The 23291-nt window shown below is 39.4% G+C and overlaps 1 protein-coding gene across 7 annotated transcripts in view; it reads right to left on the bottom strand.

The window, feature by feature from the left end:
• The window catches only part of LOC124113903 (TWiK family of potassium channels protein 18-like), an 87809-nt gene that overhangs the window by 37531 nt on the left and 26987 nt on the right, over positions 1 to 23291 (bottom strand). The window contains exon 1 of one of the 7 annotated variants that reach the window (XM_046474387.2): positions 17017 to 17607. The exons of 2 other annotated variants lie outside the window; for them this stretch is intronic. Coding sequence is in view for 2 of the 5 variants with exons in the window: in XM_046474382.2 (XP_046330338.1) it covers positions 13277 to 13319 (43 nt within the window). In the remaining 3 variants the exon portion in view is untranslated. Of the gene's footprint in view, positions 1 to 725; positions 1339 to 2608; positions 2736 to 4351; positions 4505 to 13276; positions 13424 to 17016; positions 17608 to 23291 lie in introns of those variants that run through there. 4 more of the 7 variants (XM_046474382.2, XM_046474386.2, XM_046474388.2 and 1 more) reach the window with 4 other exon arrangements.

Below are 23291 nucleotides of genomic sequence, written 5' to 3'. Positions count from 1 at the left end.
TCTATTACAGTTTGGTTTAAAAATCAATATTTGTTCCTCGGTGTTAAGGGCATGTTATACAAGATTTATTAACACGCTATGCTCTATATCGCTTGAATTTCGACCATACATGTTCACAACAGGTTTAATATTGGTATGTTTGCAAACACAGAGCAGGACAACACGGGACTTTGCCAAAAGGGGATAAGTGTTTTCGTTGTCTGTTTAACATATCGGGAAAATATGTCAAAGGCGATGCTTGAAGCATCAGACCGACTGACCTCGTTGTTTGAAATGGTGTTCTATATACGATATTAAGAGCTGTAAAGCTGATACGGTATTTATTCTGTGAAGGCATACCAGGCGATCGTTTACAGGAATTCCACCTGTACGGTACAGACAGTCAGTGGTAGATGATTAAACCAGGACTGGTTGTTTGGATATGAGGTATAGTATCGTCATAGTAGACATGTACAGTTACTAGTACAATGGCTGTTACTGAAACTGTTCCTTGCATTCAGGAACCATAGCTAATATTAAAATCAATACACTGAGGTTTGAAGAACCCAAGTTAAGGCCAAGATTTCCAAACTCGGCGTCCTCATTGGTGTTCCAATAATTAGTATCTAAAATATATACTGCATACTCACATCAACCTGTGCCATGTATCTGAATCATTTTGGTCATCATCCTGATTATGAATAATGTACTGAGGACTAAGAATGACATTGTTAATATCAACCTACCGTTATCAATAATTATGTAGTCCCTCATGGTGTCAGCTCCTTTGGTAAAACCCAAACAGCGAGTACAGATCCACTGTGATTACCCCTGTCCAAGGAGTGATACAACAGACTTGGTCCCAATAACCCAATCGATAGGCTCTGCCAACACGGTACACAGCGAAACATCCTCATCTGACACTGCCTAGCATCTCCTCGTCTGGCACTCAGCCTCTGCAGCTTAAACTGACACACTGAGAGAGCGTCTCGGATGAAGGCACACTGTTTTTGTTGATGCTCCAACCACAATGAATAATATATATCTTATTCAGTATCGACAGCTGACTACTTCGCATCTGTCGATTGATACCTGACAACAAGGTCGACAATCACTGCAGTTTGAACCTTGTACAAAACCGTGATGATTAGCACGATCGGTGTTTAAGAATCTGAGCAATTCCTATCATTGAAATGTTTGGAGCGCAGCTGTGCACGGAACAGCGGGTTTGACGTTTCTCGGTCAGGTTAAATATTCAGTTTTTGGAGATTGAAATCAGAACCTATTTTACTAGGTGAGGCAAAGAAACGCCCGTGGCCAAAAGTGTGCATCCTATACAGACCTCCTCATCCTTCCTAACGCCGGCGTGTGTTGCTATTCTAGGAACTGTGATTAACCCTTCGTCACTGACAGTAAATACAGGGGCTCGTCTACTATGTGTTTTCCATACGCGGGTTTCCGTACCATATTTCCCTATACCCCTGAGCAGCGTTTCGTCATTGTGACAGCAGTGGGGGAATTGAGTTGAATCGATATTTCAATTCTTTAAAGCTCATTTTGTGATAACTGCTGATGGGGAATATTCCCAGCCGTGAACGTGACTCGTCACTAGTGACTTATTTAACAAGCAATCGTTGTAATGGTAACGTGAGAACTGAATCGGAATGGGCTGTATGTTACAAGGTTACCTATTGAAAACACGCATGGTTTATTCATCTAACTGTTCCTTTGATGTAGGTATTTCCGCAAATAACTGCACATGTTATGTGTTCTAGAAGGGAACACGTGCTATCCATTCAGTTAGCACTGTGGCAGTCTACTCTTTCAAAATAGAACAATAATACATACGAAGTATGTATTCTATAAACAGTCACAAACCAAGTGTGCCCATCGTCATAAGGGGCGGTTGGGTTAGATAAGTAGTGGTTAAAACGTTCGCTCGTCACACCGAAGACCCGGGTTCGATTCCCCACATGGGTAAAATGTGTAAAGCCCATTTCTGGTGTCCCCCGCCGTGATATTGCTAGAATAGTCCTAAAAGCGGCGTAGAACCATACGCACTCATCATGAATACGGCTAAAGGTATGCATGCATTTTGTAAATAAATAATTGAGAGTTTTCAAGTATCAATAAAACATTTTAACTCAAGCTACGATGAATTTAACGGTGATTTACTTTTTTGCAAGTTAAAGTTAAAAATAAATATACAGCAACACCCTATTAAAACGGACAGTGGTCGTTCCCGTGATTTTTCCCGGTTTAACAATTATCCGGATTAACGAATCATAGAGTTATGTTCTTCTATATATGAAGACGTTTAAGAAGTAATGTCTGTCCAAAGTCTGTCCAAACCAGCGGTACAGAACCATCGAGGTTTCATTGTAAATCCAAGGGAGGAATTTGCATGTCCCGTTAGAAGAGTTGACATCGATTTTATATTTATATCCTATCTTATAAACATACATACATACATTAATAACAATATAGATCAATACAATGTACACAACACTGGCATAGTTCTACACTGTACACACATAAATATGCAGTGACATGGGACTTTTTACACTGTATGACTGCGTAACGTTTTCAACAGTAAACAGGAACAATAGTGTAGCAGTACACAACTTACCGTACAGCGCTGTGGCAATACGCGTGACTGTAATTACCGAGGTAGGTTATGTGCCGTTACTGTGATTGACATGTGCGCGGTCTCTTTATATACTGTAATTCCTGACTCTCCTGTATTACGTTCTGTCGACGGCTTGGGACAGAGGAAGTGACGTTGTTGGAAGAACACATGATTCTCCTAGTACCACTTGGTACATGTCTGTATGTCTGTGTGTCTGTATGTATGTATGTATCTCTGTGTGTGTGTATGTGTGTGTGTCTGTGTATGTATGTATGTATGTATGTATGTATGTATGTATGTATGTATGTATGTATGTGTGTGTGTGTGTGTATATATGTGTGTGTGTATCGTATGAGTGTATGGTATGTGTGTGTGTTTGTATGTATGTTTGTGTGTGTGTATGTATGTGTGTGTGTGTGTATCGTATGAGTGTATGGTATGTATGTATGTATGAATGTATGTATGTATGTATGTATGTATGTATGTATGTATGTATGTATGTATGTATGTATGTATGTATGTATGTATGTATGTATGTATGTATGTATGTATGTGTGTGTGTGTGTGTGTATCGTATGAGTGTATGGTATATGTGTGTGTGTGTGATAATGTTTTGTAAGTTTAAAAGATTGCATCTGTTCCGTAATGGAATGCTTTCTGCAATATCTTATCTATCTTATAGCCAAGAGTCAGGGAATCTTTGACATTTTGCGATTTTTTGAAAACCTACGGGCATCGCTACAAAATTAATCGACACGACTATGAAATTCGAACCAGCCATGGGCAGCCAGACAGTCAACCTGATTCCTCACATATTTATTGTCTCGTCAAATGTGAAAATTATTCAACTTGTCACGTTATGGACTTAAGAGATTTGGCCAGAATTCTTGTACTAATGTGAAGTAAAATTGAACAAATCAAACAGAACAATTTGCATAAATCTACCATCTTGAGATACACTGTTTATAAATTGTATATGGATATACTTATGTACCAGTGTTTTGGTTTTTAGAATAAACTTGATTGATGGATGTCATATATAGTATGACCGCCTCCGTGGTCTAGTGGTAGAGCGGAAGGTCGGGGGTTCGATCCCCGGCCGCGTCATACCAAAAGACGTTAAAAGATGGTACTTGTTGTTAGCCTGTCTGGCGCTCGGCATTAAGGGGCTAAAACAAGGACTGGTCGGCTCGGAGTCAGTATACTGTGTCTGAGTGGGGTATTCATGTTAAACTGCGTCATGGTATCTCAGTGTGCTAGCACTATAAATCGGCATCAGTCCGGACTAGTACAAGCAGACACACACACACACACGTACATGCACGTCGCTATATAAGTGCAATAATCTTGGACGCGACGTTAAACCCCATTTCATTTCACCTCATATATATTATGTTCAAGACAAGCATCCTTACGTTCGTGGCCGTGGTAATTTTGTAATGAACAGTAATTAAATCATCGCTGGGATTCGTCATTGAAGTGAATACAATCACATTGCAGCAAACATCGTTGTATATGGTCGACAACCTTACATCCTTCGTTTACTTCGAGACCCGCACCTTCACACGAATATTCCAACACATGTTGCCAATATGGCACCCTGTTGTACACAACGTATACATTACAATCAGATGTAATAACACAAGTAATAGAATATCTACTCCTGTTCCCCTTCATAACCTCTTGTATTCACACATATTCAAAGCAGATGTTCTTACCAAAGAATAACAATATTGTAAATACCTTGACTCGGTGTCAATTACATCGTGAATCCTGCATATTTGCAGGCGAGTAATTTCCTCATCGGCTCAGACAGACGGAGCATGAATGTTTAGCACAGACAGCACAGCGACACACGACTTCATACAAGGAACGCTGTGATCTATTCACGACTGTGACACTAGACTTGCACAAGTCTCTAAGGCAAAGATGATTAGTTTAAATCATATTTTCTAGTTTATATAAGTAATAAAAACAAGTTGTCCCTATGTAAGACTGACGTCCTTTATTCTCCGCTTATCTAGACTTGCCTATACTAATGATATAATGACAACACACCCATCGACTTATAATTCAGTACAACCTCGGAGCAAGGTTACTTTGACACTTGAGGAGGTCAATATATTTACTTGGTTAATAATGACATTGTCGTACAGCCCTAGCCACACGATCATTGCAGACACTTGTTTTGGGGTAAGGGCATTTAATTCCTAAGATTTGTGTAATAAATTACTACGGAACGGGGATGATACAAGCGATGGATGATGTTACTCTCCGCAATAAGGTATTGGTTACGGTGTTTAATAAATGGGTATTCTGTGTATTAAAGCGTCCGCCCGGAGAGCGGAAGGTCCAGGGTTCGATCCCGGGCCGCGTCATACAAAAAGACGTTAAAAGATGGTACGTGTTGTTACCCTGTCTGGCGCTCGGCATTAAGGGGCTAAAACAAGGACTGGTCGGCTCGGAGTCAGTATACTGTGTCTGAGTGGGGTATTCATGTTAAACTGCGGCATGGTATCTCAGTGAGCTAGCACTATAAATCGACATCAGTTCGGACTAGTACAAGCAGCCACACACACACATACACGTGCATGCACGTCGCTATATAAGTGCAATAAGCTTGGACGCGACGTTAAACCCAATTTCACCTCACCTCTGTGTATTAATTTGTATTTACGATCGCAGTGGAGTAACGTGGTGACCATTCAATTCTCATTCTCTTAAACATTTTGATTTATTGCTTTTTATATTTAATATCACTCTTTTACTACTTTAATAAACTGTAAGTATAATCGTATTTATAGTGTACCTTTAATCAATGTCTACCGTAATAAGAGAACAATATCAACGTGAGTGAGTGAGTGAGTATGCCGTTACGCCTCCTTCAGCTATATTCCAGCAATATCGCAGCGGGGAACACCAGAAAATAATTTCAATCATTATATCCATGTAGAGAATCGAACCCAGGGGCATTCGGCGTGACGAGAGACCACTATTACAAATAGGCAATCCAACCATCCCTTTATCAACAGAAACAAATGGATCAGATTATGTAACGGTACCCGAGTTTGTCGGAGAACCGACTTAAATGGGGACTGTCACTCGACTTATAGGGGCGGTCGGGGAGCTTAGTGGTTAAAGCGTTTGCTCGTCACGCCGAAGACCCGGGTTCGATTCCCGACATGGATACAATGTGTGAAGCCCATTTCGCCGTGATATTGCTGGAATATTGCAAACGCGGCGTAAAACCATACTCACTCACTCACTCGACGAATTGAGTTATCGTATGATATAGAACGTTGATCATGCTATCAACCACTAGGTATCTTGCGTGGTCCAGACTCAATTATCAACACCGTCACATGACTTAACTAGAATAATGTTGACTGTGACATACAAATCTATAAATATACATATACATACCAATCATCAATTGTCAAAGTTATCCTGATATTCGTTAATCCGGACGATTCACTTGGAACAGTACCGGATTAACAGGGTTTTACTCTATACCCCCTTGACTCTAGACACAGTGTTCAATGAAGCATCTCCTACGTCTGAACGGTAATAGTGGTATTCGGTAACTGAAACAATTCGGCCCATATGGGCACTCCCAAATCACGCGCAGAACTAATAGGAAACCTGTATAAGTTTCATCATAATATACCCAATATCAAACACCCCAAATCAATGTATAAAACAGATTTAGCAAAATGAGACATGATTTAAATTCTAGGAACCACAAACATCATCACACAAAACAAAGGTAAATATTTGAAATATTCAAAGCCTTGCACGTTAGAAGTACAGGAGTCAGTGATGGTTGACAAGACAGAGTCTGTTCAGAAAAGTAATAACGTGGCATTGATTGAAACCAAGGACTGTTAACAAATCATACACATCAACAGACGAAATTCGAAATTGCATATTTAACATATGCAACAACAAGTTCTCCTCACAAAGCATATTACGTTTTATATGTAATTAAGTTGTTCAATTCACCGTGTGTGACTGAACAGGAGGCCAATATGTATGTAAATGTAACCGAATGGCGTGACGTAAAACGAGAGGACAGTAGGAAAGATGGCACAATGATGATTAGGCTAAGTCTGATTTATGTCCATGTCACATTCCATTTGTTATAGGGGTTTTTCATGATGAAATGCATCCATTATTGATACGTGACTCATTGGTGATCATGGCGGAAACATGGAAACCGCATTACGTTAAACCTGTTGTAACATAGCCCTTCTACAAATATAAAGCTGGTTATTATAATCATTCAGTTGAAATTTTCTGTGATCAATCTTATTTATTTATTTTTTTTTCTTTAACGTCGCACGCAGCAATATTCCAGCAATATGATGGCGGTATCTAAATAGTCGAATCTGGACCAGACAATCCAGTGATTAAGATCATGAGCATCTATCTACGCATTTGGGATAAGATGACATGCATCAACCAAGTCAGACAGCCTGATCACAAGATACCGTTAGTCGCCTCTCACGACAAGCATAGTCGCCTCTCACGACAAGCAAAGTCGCCTCTTACGTCAAGCATAGTCGCCTCTTACGGCAAGCAAAGTCGCCTCTTACGACGAGCATAGCCGCCTCTCACGACAAGCATAGTCGCTTCTTACGTCAAGCATAGTCGCCTCTCACGACAAGCATAGTCGCTTCTTACGTCAAGCATAGTCGCCTCTCACGACAAGCATAGTCGCTTCTTACGTCAAGCATAGTCGCCTCTCACGACAAGCATAGTTGCCTCTTACGACAAGCATAGTCTCCTCTTACGACAAGCATAAGAGTGAGAGGCACCGTCGCCTGTACTGTTGTTACACTGGGCTATATATCGACTACAACGACTTTGTAAAGATATTTTTATAAACTGAAACAAATTCAATATTCAAATATTCATTCTGCCTAAAAGTTTCAGTGTTCTTTCAATGTTTTGCCTAAAATGTCCGTCTTTTTTCATTCCCTAGTAGATTTACCACAGATTGAAAACCCTAGGGAAATATATTTGAGATATGCCTATCTATCACAACAATATGAATCAAAACGGCATCAAAGGTAGCATTGGTCTGTATTGACAAGTGGCTTGTTGAATGCAGTTAAAAGATTGATCAATCTGTTGAGCCATATAACTCATCATAACTATTTCAGATTTTCCGTCAGTGCATCCATGTACAGAACTTTGCCTTTATGCATTTAGGGCTATGTGTGTTCACAGACGCAGCCATGATTAAAATACTTATCAACATTGCTCATAAGAATATTTAACCCCTGATAAACATCAAATATGCAGGAAGAGGGTAGACCCTTTAAACCTCTATATAGTGGAAGCGCTGAAGTACCAGCCCACAGATCAAGGTTATTACATGAAACACTTGGAGGAGGCGGAAGGGTGAGTCGCATTTCAGAAGGTCTGTAAGTACATGTATATTAACACCGGCAACTACAATGCGTTCAACAGGAAGGACTGGCCATGTAACTGCTGTGAAGCCACGAACTTATTATTGTACGTTATGTAAGTGCATTGTGTCGTGTATACATCCATAACAACATGATACACACTGTAAAACTTTTAAACACAAACCTAAACACTTAGGCTAACATTTAATCTCTGAAATCTTATATTACACAATATCCTTCTTGACTCTAAAAAGAAAAAAATCCCTATGCTGATTTACCTTGAACTGTCTAAGTCTTGCTTTTGTATGCATTTCTCGATTATTTTTTTTCATAAGATAAATATGTTCCATGGTCATGGTGCAGGACTACTAAACACTTTACTTGTCCAATTCCACTAATTCTAAAGCGTTTTTTAAAAAGAAAACGTTAATATATCCCAAACATCTTTATATCTATTCCTAAAATATAAACATGTTCATAATCTCAACACGTTCCGAATGAAGAGATTACAATATTTTGTCAAGGTGTTTACCTGGCATAGTTGGTCTGCGACAGTAAAGAGCACAAACAACCAATAGAAGTATCACAATAGGACACGGCATCAACACAAAGGACTTCCAAATAACAAAATGCCGGTTCAAATAAGTATTTCTCTACAATCCATGATTCTTTGTGAATGTGGTATACTTCAAAACGAAGTAAAAACCAAAAATATTCACAAAGTCAAATACTTAAAGTGTAAAGATATTTCGACTAAAAGACGTTATGTAAATGTATAATAATATGGCCACGTAAGATATTCATTGTTGCATCTGTAGATCTGCTAAATATAGTTACATAATTCCTGTTGATTCGAGAAAGAGGATAGCTTAGGAAAGCAAACAAAGTGTATTATTCGCTTTTTTGTGGACATGTTTAGGTTTTAACATTATGCTAAACATGTGTACAGTTTTAACATTATGCTAAAAATGTTTACGGGTTTACATTATGCTAAACATGTTTACGGGTTTAACATTATGCTAAACATGTTGGCGGTTTTAACATTGTGCTAAACATGTTTACAGTCTTAACATTATGCTTAACATGTTGACGGTTTGAAAAATATACTAAACGTGTTTACTGTTTTAACATTATGCTAAACATGTTTACTGTTTTAATATTATGCTAATAACATGTTTACTGTTTTAACATTATGCTTAACATGATCACGGTTTTAACATTATGCTAAACATGTTGACGGTTTTAATATTATGCTAAACATGTTTACTGTTTTAATATTATGCTAATAACATGTTTACTGTTTTACCATTATGCTTAACATGTTTACTGTTTTAACAATATGCTAAACATGTTTACTGTTTTAACAATATGCTAAACATGTTTACTGTTTTAACATTATGCTTAACATGTTGACGGTTTTAACATTATGCTTAACATGTTGACGGTTTTAAAATTATACTAAACATGTTGACTGTTTTAACATTATGCTAAACATGTTGGCGGTTTGAACATTGTGCTAAACATGTTTACAGTTTTAACATTATGCTAAACATGTTTACGGGTTTAACACTATGCTTAACATGTGTACAGTTGTAACACTATGCTAAACATGTTGACAGTTGTAACACTATGCTTAACATGTTGACAGTTGTAACACTATGCTAAACATGTTTACAGTTGTAACACTATGCTTAACATGTTGACAGTTGTAACACTATGCTTAACATGTTGACAGTTGTAACACTATGCTAAACATGTTTACAGTTGTAACGCTATGCTTAACATGTGTACAGTTGTAACATTATGCTAAACATGTTTACAGTTGTAACACTATGCTTAATATGTTGACAGTTGTAACACTATGCTTAACATGTTGACAGTTGTAACACTATGCTAAACATGTTTACAGTTGTAACGCTATGCTTAACATGTGTACAGTTGTAACATTATGCTAAACATGTTTACAGTTGTAACACTATGCTAAACATGTTTACAGTTGTAACACTATGCTTAACATGTGTACAGTTGTAACACTATGCTTAACATGTGTACAGTTGTAACATTATGCTAAACATGTTTACAGTTGTAACACTATGCTAAACATGTTTACAGTTGTAACACTATGCTAAACATGTTTACAGTTGTAACACTATGCTTAACATGTGTACAGTTGTAACACTATGCTTAACATGTGTACAGTTGTAACATTATGCTTAACATGTTGACAGTTGTAACACTATGCTTAACATGTTGACAGTTGTAACACTATGCTAAACATGTTGACAGTTGTAACACTATGCTTAACATGTGTACAGTTGTAACATTATGCTTAACATGTGTACAGTTGTAACACTATGCTAAACATGTTTACAGTTGTAACACTATGCTTAACATGTGTACAGTTGTAACATTATGCTTAACATGTGTACAGTTGTAACACTATGCTAAACATGTTTCCAGTTGTAACATTATGCTTAACATGTTTACAGTTTTAACATTATGCTTAACATGTGTACAGTTGTAACACTATGCTAAACATGTTTACAGTTGTAACACTATGCTTAACATGTTGACAGTTGTAACACTATGCTTAACATGTTGACAGTTGTAACACTATGCTAAACATGTGTACAGTTGTAACACTATGCTTAACATGTTGACAGTTGTAACACTATGCTTAACATGTGTACAGTTGTAACACTATGCTTAACATGTTTACAGTTGTAACACTATGCTAAACATGTTTACAGTTTTAACACTATGCTAAACATGTTTACAGTTGTAACACTATGCTAAACATGTTGACAGTTGTAACACTATGCTAAACATGTTTACAGTTGTAACACTATGCTAAACATGTTGACAGTTTTAACATTATGCTTAACATGTTGACAGTTGTAACACTATGCTAAACATGTTTACAGTTGTAACACTATGCTTAACATGTGTACAGTTGTAACACTATGCTAAACATGTTTACAGTTGTAACACTATGCTTAACATGTTGACAGTTGTAACACTATGCTAAACATGTTTACAGTTTTAACATTATGCTAAACATGTTGACAGTTTTAACATTATGCTTAACATGTTGACAGTTGTAACACTATGCTAAACATGTTGACAGTTGTAACACTATGCTTAACATGTTGACAGTTGTAACACTATGCTAAACATGTTGACAGTTGTAACACTATGCTTAACATGTTGACAGTTGTAACACTATGCTTAACATGTTGACAGTTGTAACACTATGCTTAACATGTTGACAGTTTTAACATTATGCTAAACATGTTTACAGTTTTAACATTATGCTAAACATGTTGACAGTTTTAACATTATGCTTAACATGTTGACAGTTGTAACACTATGCTTAACATGTTGACAGTTGTAACACTATGCTTAACATGTTTACAGTTTTAACACTATGCTTAACATGTGTACAGTTGTAACACTATGCTAAACATGTTTACAGTTGTAACACTATGCTTAACATGTTGACAGTTGTAACACTATGCTTAACATGTTGACAGTTGTAACACTATGCTTAACATGTGTACAGTTGTAACACTATGCTAAACATGTTTACAGTTTTAACATTATGCTTAACATGTTGACAGTTTTAACATTATGCTAAACATGTTTACAGTTGTAACACTATGCTTAACATGTTTACAGTTGTAACACTATGCTTAACATGTTGACAGTTGTAACACTATGCTTAACATGTTGACAGTTGTAACACTATGCTTAACATGTGTACAGTTGTAACACTATGCTAAACATGTTTACAGTTTTAACATTATGCTTAACATGTTGACAGTTTTAACATTATGCTAAACATGTTTACAGTTGTAACACTATGCTAAACATGTTTACAGTTGTAACACTATGCTTAACATGTGTACAGTTGTAACATTATGCTTAACATGTGTACAGTTGTAACACTATGCTAAACATGTTTACAGTTTTAACATTATGCTTAACATGTTGACAGTTTTAACATTATGCTAAACATGTTTACAGTTGTAACACTATGCTAAACATGTTTACAGTTGTAACACTATGCTTAACATGTTGACAGTTGTAACACTATGCTTAACATGTTGACAGTTGTAACACTATGCTTAACATGTGTACAGTTGTAACACTATGCTAAACATGTTTACAGTTTTAACATTATGCTTAACATGTTGACAGTTTTAACATTATGCTAAACATGTTTACAGTTGTAACACTATGCTTAACATGTTTACAGTTGTAACACTATGCTTAACATGTTGACAGTTGTAACACTATGCTTAACATGTTGACAGTTGTAACACTATGCTTAACATGTGTACAGTTGTAACACTATGCTAAACATGTTTACAGTTTTAACATTATGCTTAACATGTTGACAGTTTTAACATTATGCTAAACATGTTTACAGTTGTAACACTATGCTAAACATGTTTACAGTTGTAACACTATGCTTAACATGTGTACAGTTGTAACATTATGCTTAACATGTGTACAGTTGTAACACTATGCTAAACATGTTTACAGTTTTAACATTATGCTTAACATGTTGACAGTTTTAACATTATGCTAAACATGTTTACAGTTTTAACATTATGCTTAACATGTTGACAGTTGTAACACTATGCTAAACATGTTTACAGTTGTAACACTATGCTTAACATGTGTACAGTTGTAACACTATGCTAAACATGTTTACAGTTGTAACACTATGCTTAACATGTTTACGGGTTTAACATTATTCTAAACATGTTGACAGTTGTAACACTATGCTAAACATGTTTACAGTTTTAACATTATGCTTAACATGTGTACAGTTGTAACATTATGCTAAACATGTTTACAGTTGTAACACTATGCTAAACATGTTTACGGGTTTAACATTATTCTAAACATGTTGACAGTTGTAACACTATGCTAAACATGTTTACGGGTTTAACACTATGCTAAACATGTTTACACTTTTAAGACTATGCTAAACATATTTACAGTTATAACATTATGCAAACCATGTGTAGTATACTAATTAGGCTCTAAACGCTCATAATTTGACGGAGTAGTGACATTTCTACTGTATCATGTTACACATTGTTCAGCGCCATTGATACAGCATGAAGATATAGCACTATGCTTCATGTCAATAGCAGAATCATACCGACAAGACGGAAAGATACAACAGTTGAACATGGCTAGAACAACATTACAACAACATTATAACAACGTTTACAAATACCTTCCACCTTCGTTTCCAGCTTGATCACACGATGTGCGAACATTTTGAAATATAAACCTCCGTTTCAGCTATTCCAGGACAAAACTATGATAAACATTGTATACAGCCACTACCCTCCATCTCACTCTGCACTGCGATGCGTTATTATAACATGGAATTGTCTGTCTCAAAATGTCATATGACACGCCGAAAATGGCATGCCACGACTATTTGTCTAGCAGTGAGAGACAGCAGTAAATTATTCATATCTCCACTTTCCCTGTCGCTCCCAGGATGGACGTTACTCTAAGTGATGTTGTTCCAGGATCCCGAGTACATTTAGCGTAATAAATTACTTACAACGAGACAACATAGATATCAATATTGGATAACTATATTGTTTCGAAACAAGGGATGGCATCTTGTACCAAATCAAATGTCAGACGCTATTGTACTGTCTCTGTTAATTCATGAATAACTAATACTAATAGCATTACACGTCGCAATCTTTTATACAGTAAGGGTGAGTGAGTGAGTGAGTGAGTTGGGTTTAACGCCGCTTTGAACACTATTCCAGTTATATCACGGCGTGTCAGCTTAATGTGGGAGGAAAGCACGAAGTGATGCAGGTCTCAGACGTTTACCGCATTGGTGAAACCCACGAGCACGGGTATGGTGCTGACAAACCTAGAAACATAATCGGGGCGAACGGGATTCGAACCAACGACCACAGGTTTCTTGTGCGCTCAAGGGACTCAACTCTGCGAAGCGAATTGCGGCACCTTAGAGTAGTGGGCCCCCCGTGCCCCCTTATACAGCAAGACCTCCAGTACACGTACATGTGTCATCATATTGAATCAATGAAAAAACAAACAGGACAACTTTTACTTTAAAGAAAATGAAAGTCCAATAGATAAAAAAATCCTGAAAATATTGTTACAATCACGATTGTTGACAGGCATGTTCATTTGTATATTTTCGAATTATTATCTTTCAATCAAAGGCTTGCGTGTGCGTCAACTGTTAACTTCACCTCTGTGTAATCTGTGTCAGTCGAAATGTACAATGATTCATGATTACATACCATACATATTGTATTTCAACCCGTGTGTCTGATAGAACAGCTAGCCAGGCCAGCTAAATGGTCAAGGGAGTTGTAATTCGCTTTGTGGAGTTTCGTCCCTTTGGATCCGCTTATCGATAGTTCGATTTATGAATTCCTACATGTTGTGAAGCTTGGTCTGTCCGCACCAATAGTGGTAAAAGTTTATAACCTACGTCATTAACGGCTATTGACCAATACGTATGGAATCGAACCGGATCTTCAACATGACAAGCGAACGCCTTAACCACAAGGCTACTCAACCATCATCATGCTCACGATGGGCGGTGGGGTAGCCTAGTGGTTAAAACGTTCGCTCGTAACGCCGAAGACCCGGGTACGACTCCCCACATGGGTACAATGTGTGAAACTCCTTTCTGGTGTCCCCCGCCGTGATATTGCTGGAATATTGCTAAAAACGGCGTAAAACCATACTCACTCAATCAAGATCACGAAAACATACAATAGGGGTACTCAACCCCCCCCCCCCCCCCCCCCCCCCCCCTCCCCCGCCCCTCCCCCACCACCTCCATGATGAGGTAACCATGTATAATGGCTGCTCCACAGCCCCATCATGATGAGAATATGTAAGACGGATAGGCCCCCTTCCCCCATGATTATGAGAACATTATGTAAGATGGGTAGGGCAAGGGACACTCCCCCGTCTGATTCAAGAGAGAACGCGTCTAAGGTGAGAGATATATTGTTGAGTAAAATCCTACCCACATACTACTACAGTGATGTATCTCCTCATCAATCCCTCCTCACGCCATACTCTCCACAGCCACATGGTTATCAGGTGGCAAAGTCTACAGCCCCAGACACCGCTCCAATTACCAGGAATACCTACCACAGTCGTTGAATGACGGAGGCTGATACATGAACGTAGCGGTCCAGAATGCGTGTTGCAGATGTGGTGTTATGCGCCAGGTTTCCTTTCATTGACACAGGTCATCATAAGTTGCGCGGATGATGCAGGGCTGATCTACAAATACCACCACAGCCTAAATAACCACACTGGCGGAAGTTCACCTAATGCCATGGTAATCCCAGGAGATCTTGAATAAGGTTACGTCCTCCCATCGCTGACCGACATTGCTGACCATTGACTGGGTTCATGGTGTTGTTTCTTCACAATTAACCGACCGCCTACGTGGTTCGATTCCCAGCCGCGTCATATAAAAGACGTCAAAAGATGGTACTTGTTGTTACCCTGCCTGGCGCTCGGTATTAAGAGGCTATAACTGGGACTGGTCGGCTCGGAGTCAGTATACTGTGTCTGAGTGGGGTATTCATGTTAAACTGCGGCATGGTATCTCAGTGGGCTGTCACTTTTAATCGGCATCAGTCCGGACTAGTACAAGCAGCCACACACACACTGCACACACGTGCATGCACGTCTCTATATAAGCGCAATAATCTTGGACGCGACGTTTAACCCCATTTCACCTCACCTCACCTCACCTTAGCAGTAAGTTCCGATCGTGGAATGCTTTGTTACGGTGAGTGAGTATTCCAGTATTCCAGTTATATCACAGCGAGTCAGCTTACTGTTAAAGGCAAGTCCAAAGTGATAAACGTCTTAAATGTTTATCACTTTGGTAAAACCTACGAGATGGGTATGGGGCTGATGCATTTTGAAACATAATCAGGTCGAATGTATGATCATATGTTTTTTTGCCTGTGTTTTTAGTCCATTTGAACAGTATGTCAACTTTATATGGGATACAGGCCCAAAGTCACACAGGCCGAAGACGTTTCTCGGCATAGTTAAACGCGATAACACTCGTTGCGTGACATACCAAGGGTCATTATCAGAGAGAATCTAGAATTCGATATAACGATCCTGGCACGAGTAAGGGACGCAACTCTGCACATCGAAGTGCAGCGTCTTGAATCACTAGCCACCCTTGCCCCAAAGCACTATACGATTCACAATGAATCTGGTATGTTACTTATCGAAACAAATGCTTGCGGTCATATCTGTTCCCTTATTTCTTTCTGTGAGTATATGTTACTTTTGCCGGCTTTATCAATCAACGCAATGGAGAACTCCTGTATAATTACTGGAAGCGCGTCTAAAACAGGTGTTTATGTTGAAAATCGATACTAATTTAAAGGTACCGACCGCGACTCGTTCCAAACTCTCGCAATTCGATTTTTAAGGTTTATAATTGGTCAAATACAACTGTGGTAAAATGTAGCGATTTCCTCATGATCAGCGGATTAAAGTGAATGTTCTTGTATATAAAGACATCAATCAGAGCACATGCTTCGTGAGGGAATGGCATGAACGCTTGTGAGTCATTAAAGTGCAACGATGTACCCAAACTGTCTGCAACCGCTGATTAATCACGCAAACATTGATAGCCACACGGTGCATTTATTTATAATGTATCACTGCATTATGTTAATTTATCGTTTGGAAATATGTATTTAGGCTGATTACCGAACAAAACATATCAGTATCATTCACAAAATGATCAAAATAACATAAACGTTCTTTGTCTTTAATAATTTTCATCAACCAGAATCATTGATCATTACATCAACTGTAAATACGCATCCTAATCAGTCAAAGCATGCAGCGCAGCAGTGTAAACTGGGATAAGGCGAATATTAATTAGTGCAGTGAAGCTGGATAATCCTATTATCTTACCTGTACATGCATGACAAGATGTGATCTATATTATGGTCCGAAAATTCCGTAACGAAACGAGAAAATGTACAACGTCAGCACCAGAAAATAACCAGTCTTGAATATCTGTCACAGATTCCATTGGACGAAGAGTGAGACAAATTGTATCAACGGATCCCTGAAATCAGTGATGACACAGTTGTTTGCGAAAGGGGTAAGCATGTCCTGCTCTATCGGCAGCACCCGCCACTTATGTCCTGCTCTATCGGCATCACCCGCCACTCATGCCCTCCTCTATCGGCAGCACCCGCCACTTATGTCCTGCTTTATCGGCAGCACCCGCCACTTATGTCCTGCTCTATCGGCAGCACCCGCCACTTATGTCCTGCTTTATCGGCAGCACCCGCCACTTATGTCCTGCTCTATCGGCAGCACCCGCCACTTATGTCCTGCTTTATCGGCAGCACCCGCCACTCACACAATTTGCAGAATAAAGTAAATGTTTGTTTGTTGCCTTAGGCCGCATATCAGTGCTCCTCCAAACACGTCCGAGGCGAGCATCATCATCCTCTAAATGACCAGTTTGTGTAAGATGCGGACAACGTTTCTAGTATCATTCCTCATCCTCTATCACGTGACTCTTGACATCCGGTGCCTCATCCTCACCCTCGGCCCTCAGTGCCAGATAAATGAATTTCATCGATCCAGCTGAACGTCCTTTCACAGTCTTACTCGTACAACAATGCCTCTTGAATATACAAAACGACTGATTGTAGGCGCTATATATTGTTCAAGAATCAATTTTTGGCACGAGTTCGACATCTAAGCCACTTTGAACCTGACTGTTTATGTCAAGGCAGGACTCAATCTGCACACACACGCATGTCGTATAAAAGTAGTTATAAAGATAGAATAACTAGATTGACATATACCAGTGACGAGCAAGGAGACGTCATGACGTTCTTCTTCGAAGTTTATTACCCGTGAAATGTATTGATATATTCAATGTGGCATCTGCCGAGCTTTAATAGTCACTGGTAACGGATATCTAAACTGAGCCTTGGTATTATATTTACTTTTTATATTCAACTTTTGATAGGGTTCATAGGATATGTCAGGTATAATTTAACTACAATTAACATATAATGATAATAATTACTACTAGTACTACAACAAATTACCCGTTTAAATCCGGGTTGAAATAGGTCTTCATCAACCCATGCGCTTATGCTTGTCGTAAGAGGCGACTAACGTGATCGGATGGTCAGGCTCGCTGACTTGGTTGATGCACGTCATCGTATCCAAATAGCGTAGATCGATGTCTATGATCTGAATCACTGGAGTGTCTGGTCCAGACTCGATCTTCTACAGACCGCCGTCATATAGCTAGAATATTGCTGACTGTTGCGTTGTACAACAAACAATAAAAACTACAACAACAACTACTACCATAACTATTTACGTGTTGTTTAACGCCGCAGTCAGCAATATTCCAGCGCTATATCACTGATCTGTAAATAATCGAGTATAGACCAGAAATCCGGTGACATCATGAGCATCGATCTTCGCAATCACCAAGCCTATCCACCCGATCCCGTTAGTCGCCTTTAACGACAAGCATTGGGTGCTGGCGGCCTTATCCTAACAGGAGTCTCCGTTGCTTAGAATAGAAGGACCTGACGTTGACAAATGTATGAGACCTTGGTTGCGTTTCGGCGAACCGTATCCAATTATTGTGTTGGATAAGGAACAAAGACATTCATAAAGTACATCGATCAGAATACATACCCATCATTCCCACCTTAGCACTGAACGTACCAACCCACATATAATAATAGTGTGCACAGGATTCCGAAACGCATCGCTTAAACGCATCCAGATTCGCCAATGGCACACGTGGCCTGAATGACATAACCAGATATGCAAATGACATGAACATAGATGGGCAGACATCTCCAGGAGGCAAAGAACCAGATATAGAACTGTCTGTAACGACCAGAACCATGCATGTCTGCAGCCCTCTCCCGAGACCGTTTTCTTTTTCTTTTCGTTAATCTGGTGTAAAATACCATGGAAACATGTTACAGAATTTATAAATACAGTAAACTACGTTTATAACGAACACGCTTATAACGAACTGGCGGATATAACGAACTGTTTTTTTGTCCCGGCCATTTGCTGTATATATGCTGTATATATGCTTAAACGAACTACGGTTATAACGAACTAAAATATGTGGTCCCTTTGAGTTCGTTATAACCGAGGGGCGGTCGGGTAGCTTAGTGGTTAAAGCGTTCGCTCGTCACACCGAATACCCGGGTTCGATTCCCGACATTGGTACAATGTTTGAAGCCCATTTCTGGTGTCCCCCGCCGTGATATTGCTGGAATATTGCTAAAATCGGCGTGAAACCATACTCTGTCAGTCAGTCAGTATAACCGTAGTTTAGTGTACATTAAATTTAATAGTTTTATCATCTCAATGAATTTCTCAGTTATTGTTAGACGAATAATTAGAAACAACATATATCGGAGTTAACACTGGTATTGGCCATAAAGGGAAATCCACGGTTAATTTGTCACGTTTTGCCAGAGGAAAGCATATTTTGTAACATTAAGTCAGTTAATGAGAAATATGATTATGACTAATTGACCATATAACGACATGGCATTTAACCGGCAGTTAGACCACGATTTTTTGCGAACCATGTCACTGAGAGAACGGCACCAGGCTTCTGGGTAAATATATTATCTATCGGTATCTGATATAAAATCAATATTTGCGTTTTGTAAAGGCCAGTTATAATGTCAAGCCAACGAGACGCTATTTTGGACATTTTCAGAAGTAATCTCACAATTCAAATGCTACTCATGTTTTGTATGGTGAAGGTCAGATCGGTCAGCTTTAAAGTGTGCATACGTTTCTATTCATCGATATTTAACAATATGGTGTACATGACATTAATCTTTTTTTTTAATCTGTTCGTGAATATGGTGCCCGATCGTCTGAGGCACTACAATTCGCTGGCAGAATCGTACCACTATCGACCGCCTCCGTGGTCTAATGGAAGAGCGTCCGCCCGGAGAGCGGAAGGTCCTGGGTTTGATCCCCAGCCGCGTCACACCAAAAGACGTTAAAAGATGGTACTTGTTGTTTCCTTGTCTGGCGCTCGGTAAGGGGCTAAAACAAGGACTGGTCGGCTCGGAGTCAGTATACTGTGTCTGAGTGGGGTATCCATGTTAAATGGCATGGTATCTCAGTGTGCTAGCACTATAAATCGGCATCAGTCCGGACTAGTACAAGCAGCCACACACACACACACACACGCACACACACGTCGCTATGTAAGTGCAAAAATCTTGGACGCGACGTTAAACCCCATTTCACCTCACCTCGTACCACTATCAACTGCCAGGAATCGGATGATCGTGGGTTCGAATCCCTGATCGCCGTGACTCAACCTAGATACGCCCTAAACAACCCTCGCATTGTCTGCACGTGGGTTTCACCAAAGTTGTAAATATCTAAGACTCTACATCACTTTGGATCCCACATTAAGCTGACACGCTCATATGATTGAAATGTTGTTTTGTTTGTGCTTTTACTTGTTACCTGTTGTTTCATACAACACAAACTTATATTCCAGCTATACGACGTTCGCTCGTCACGCCGAAGACCCGGGTTCAATACCCGACATGGGTACAATGTGTGAAGCCCATTTCTGGTGTCCCCCGCCGTGATATTGCTGGAATATTGCTAAAATCGGCGTAAAACCATACCCACTCACTCACTCTAGCAATACGACACCGGTTTGTAAATTATTGAGTATAGACCAGAAAAACAAGTGATTGATATCATGAGCTACGCCCCAGGTCCTCGTGGTATAATAATGCGCGTTAGATAAGACATATCGAACCTGACCATCTTGTCCATTTAATCGCCTTTTACAAGAATAGGTTGTCTGGGGCCTATTCTAACCTGGATTCTTTACGGGTCCTACCATAGCATCTTAAGTCCAGCATGACTGTTATCTCCACTCCTTTTCAACAACGGGGGCGGTCGGGTAGCCTAGTGGTTAAAGCGTTCGCTCGTCACGCCGAAGACCCGGGTTCGATTCCCGACATTGGTACAATTAGTGAAGCCCATTTCTGGTGTCCCCCGCCGTGATATTGCTGGAATACTGCTAAAAGCGGCGTAAAAAAACTCCCTCACTCACTCTTTTCAACAACGCCGCTAACAACAACCCCTGACTCCCCGCGATGCCAAATGCTGCTAAAAGCGGCGTTAAATTCAAATCAATCATTCCCTGTTGGTGCAAGTGGATTTCCGTTATTATCAATGAGGACAGGATCATACGCGTGGGCACTTCGCACAAGATAATTTAATTTCAATGATGACATATGGACGTACAGCAAGAGTGAGTGAGTATGGTTTTACGCCGCTTTTAGCAATATTCCTGCAACATCACGGCGGGGGACACCAGAAATGGGCTTCACACGTTGTACCCATGTCTGGAATCGAATCCGGGTCTTCGGCGTGAGGAGCGAACGCTTTAACCGCTAGGCTACCCGACCATCCGAGTGCAGCATGAACATAGCACCTATAATTGATACCCATACAACAGACGGGCTTGACAATGGTAGTCAACCCAAGTACTCTTAGTCAATCCAAGTACTCTTAGTCAATCCAAGTACTCTTGGTCAATCCAAGTACTCTTAGTCAATCCAAGTACTAATGGTTACTTTTGCTGTGCCGAGTTACTTCCAAAACCAGAAACCTATGATTATGGGTTCGAATCCTGGTTCGCCCCGAATACGTTTCTAGGTTTGTCAGCACCATACCCATGCTCGTGGGTTTCACCAAAGTGGTAAACGTCTAGATCATGCATCACTTCGGGATTCCCTCTCCCAATACCCTGACACACCGTGGTATAATATTGTTAAAAATCAATCCCACTCACTCACTAACTCACTCACTCACTCACTAATGGCTACTGTCATGTTCTGTCATGACAAGCATAGGTTACACATTTTTGCTCCAAATATGTAAACAAACAATAAGTTGTTTTCTTTTAACAATAACTTTGTGCAGCGGGATTTGGAGTACACGGATTACCACTTAAACCATGTAACATTATTGAAACATCATGCAGCATACATACCATTAGAATGATGTCTAAGATTCCTGAAAGGCATTGTTTTCTCTTCGCTAAAAAGGAACCATCTGAATATCCACTCATAATAATGAAAGAGGTTTGCAATTTGTATCATTTGTCACAAGTCGTGGTCACTTAGCCTCTGACCGTAATAAGGTCTCATTTTATAAGGAGGAGACAAATTATCGGATGGCAACCTAATTCGCATACCTTTTGTTAGATTGACATTTAGTATTTACCAAAAATTGTCAATACATCGAAATAAGCGCATGGTACTGTAACAGTAACATATGATTGGCACCAACCGCGGAGTTACATTTGGAATGGACGCTGAGTGTAAATCTAATTTCTGGTGCTTCCCGTTTAGCCGTGTGAAACCGTCACGTCGGGGGTCCAAACGAAAATCTGTAAATAATTGCATCGGGGTCAGGTAAACCAGTGGTGCCAGTAGTTACTACTTATTGTGTTTAGAAAACATATAGATGTAAATTTAAATAAAAAGTGTTTTCTTCTCAACAAATATTTGTCCACGTCTTCAAACATCTTACTTCATCTTTCATGTCTTTTTCCAATAACACTGGGCTGGGAAGATTATGCAAGACATTTGCCGAACGTGCATTTTATTCAACAGATGTTAATTGGATGACACACGTTAGATCGAAAACTCCACCTATTATTTGCTCGCGGAAAATAATCTTTCACTTCATATACAATTGATGAGGGTGTGACGAACAAGCCTCATTATTCCGTAGTTTTATGAGAAACTTCGGAACGATTTCCGAAATCATCATATCCCGACGTCATATGCATGAACAAAAGCTAATCAAATATTGATTTACTGATTTGCTGAATCATTTCTATGGTGATTTGGAATATATGAAGATTCCTTTGATCGGTTCTTAATTGCGTCTAAATATTAACAAATTCAGTGATTGCATGGGAAGACAACAAACTCGCGAGACACAACGTAATTGTATGCAGAACACATGATTCAATTTACGCCAGTATTGATCGTTCCGGGTGACATGAGTCGTGGTCTTCTTCCAAGGCCGTAGTTAACTGTTTTGGCAGGGGGTGCAAATATTTGTACAAGTATCACTTGTCCCCAACTTGTATTTTCATGATTCAAATACAACTTATT

The sequence above is a fragment of the Haliotis rufescens genome, unplaced genomic scaffold (genome assembly GCF_023055435.1).
Source record: "Haliotis rufescens isolate VD_foot unplaced genomic scaffold, xgHalRufe1.0.p SCAF_12, whole genome shotgun sequence".
NCBI classification, from domain to species: Eukaryota; Metazoa; Mollusca; class Gastropoda; order Lepetellida; family Haliotidae; genus Haliotis; species Haliotis rufescens.
The sequence above is the reverse complement of the archived record's forward strand: the minus strand, read 5'-3'. Positions and strand labels throughout refer to the sequence as shown.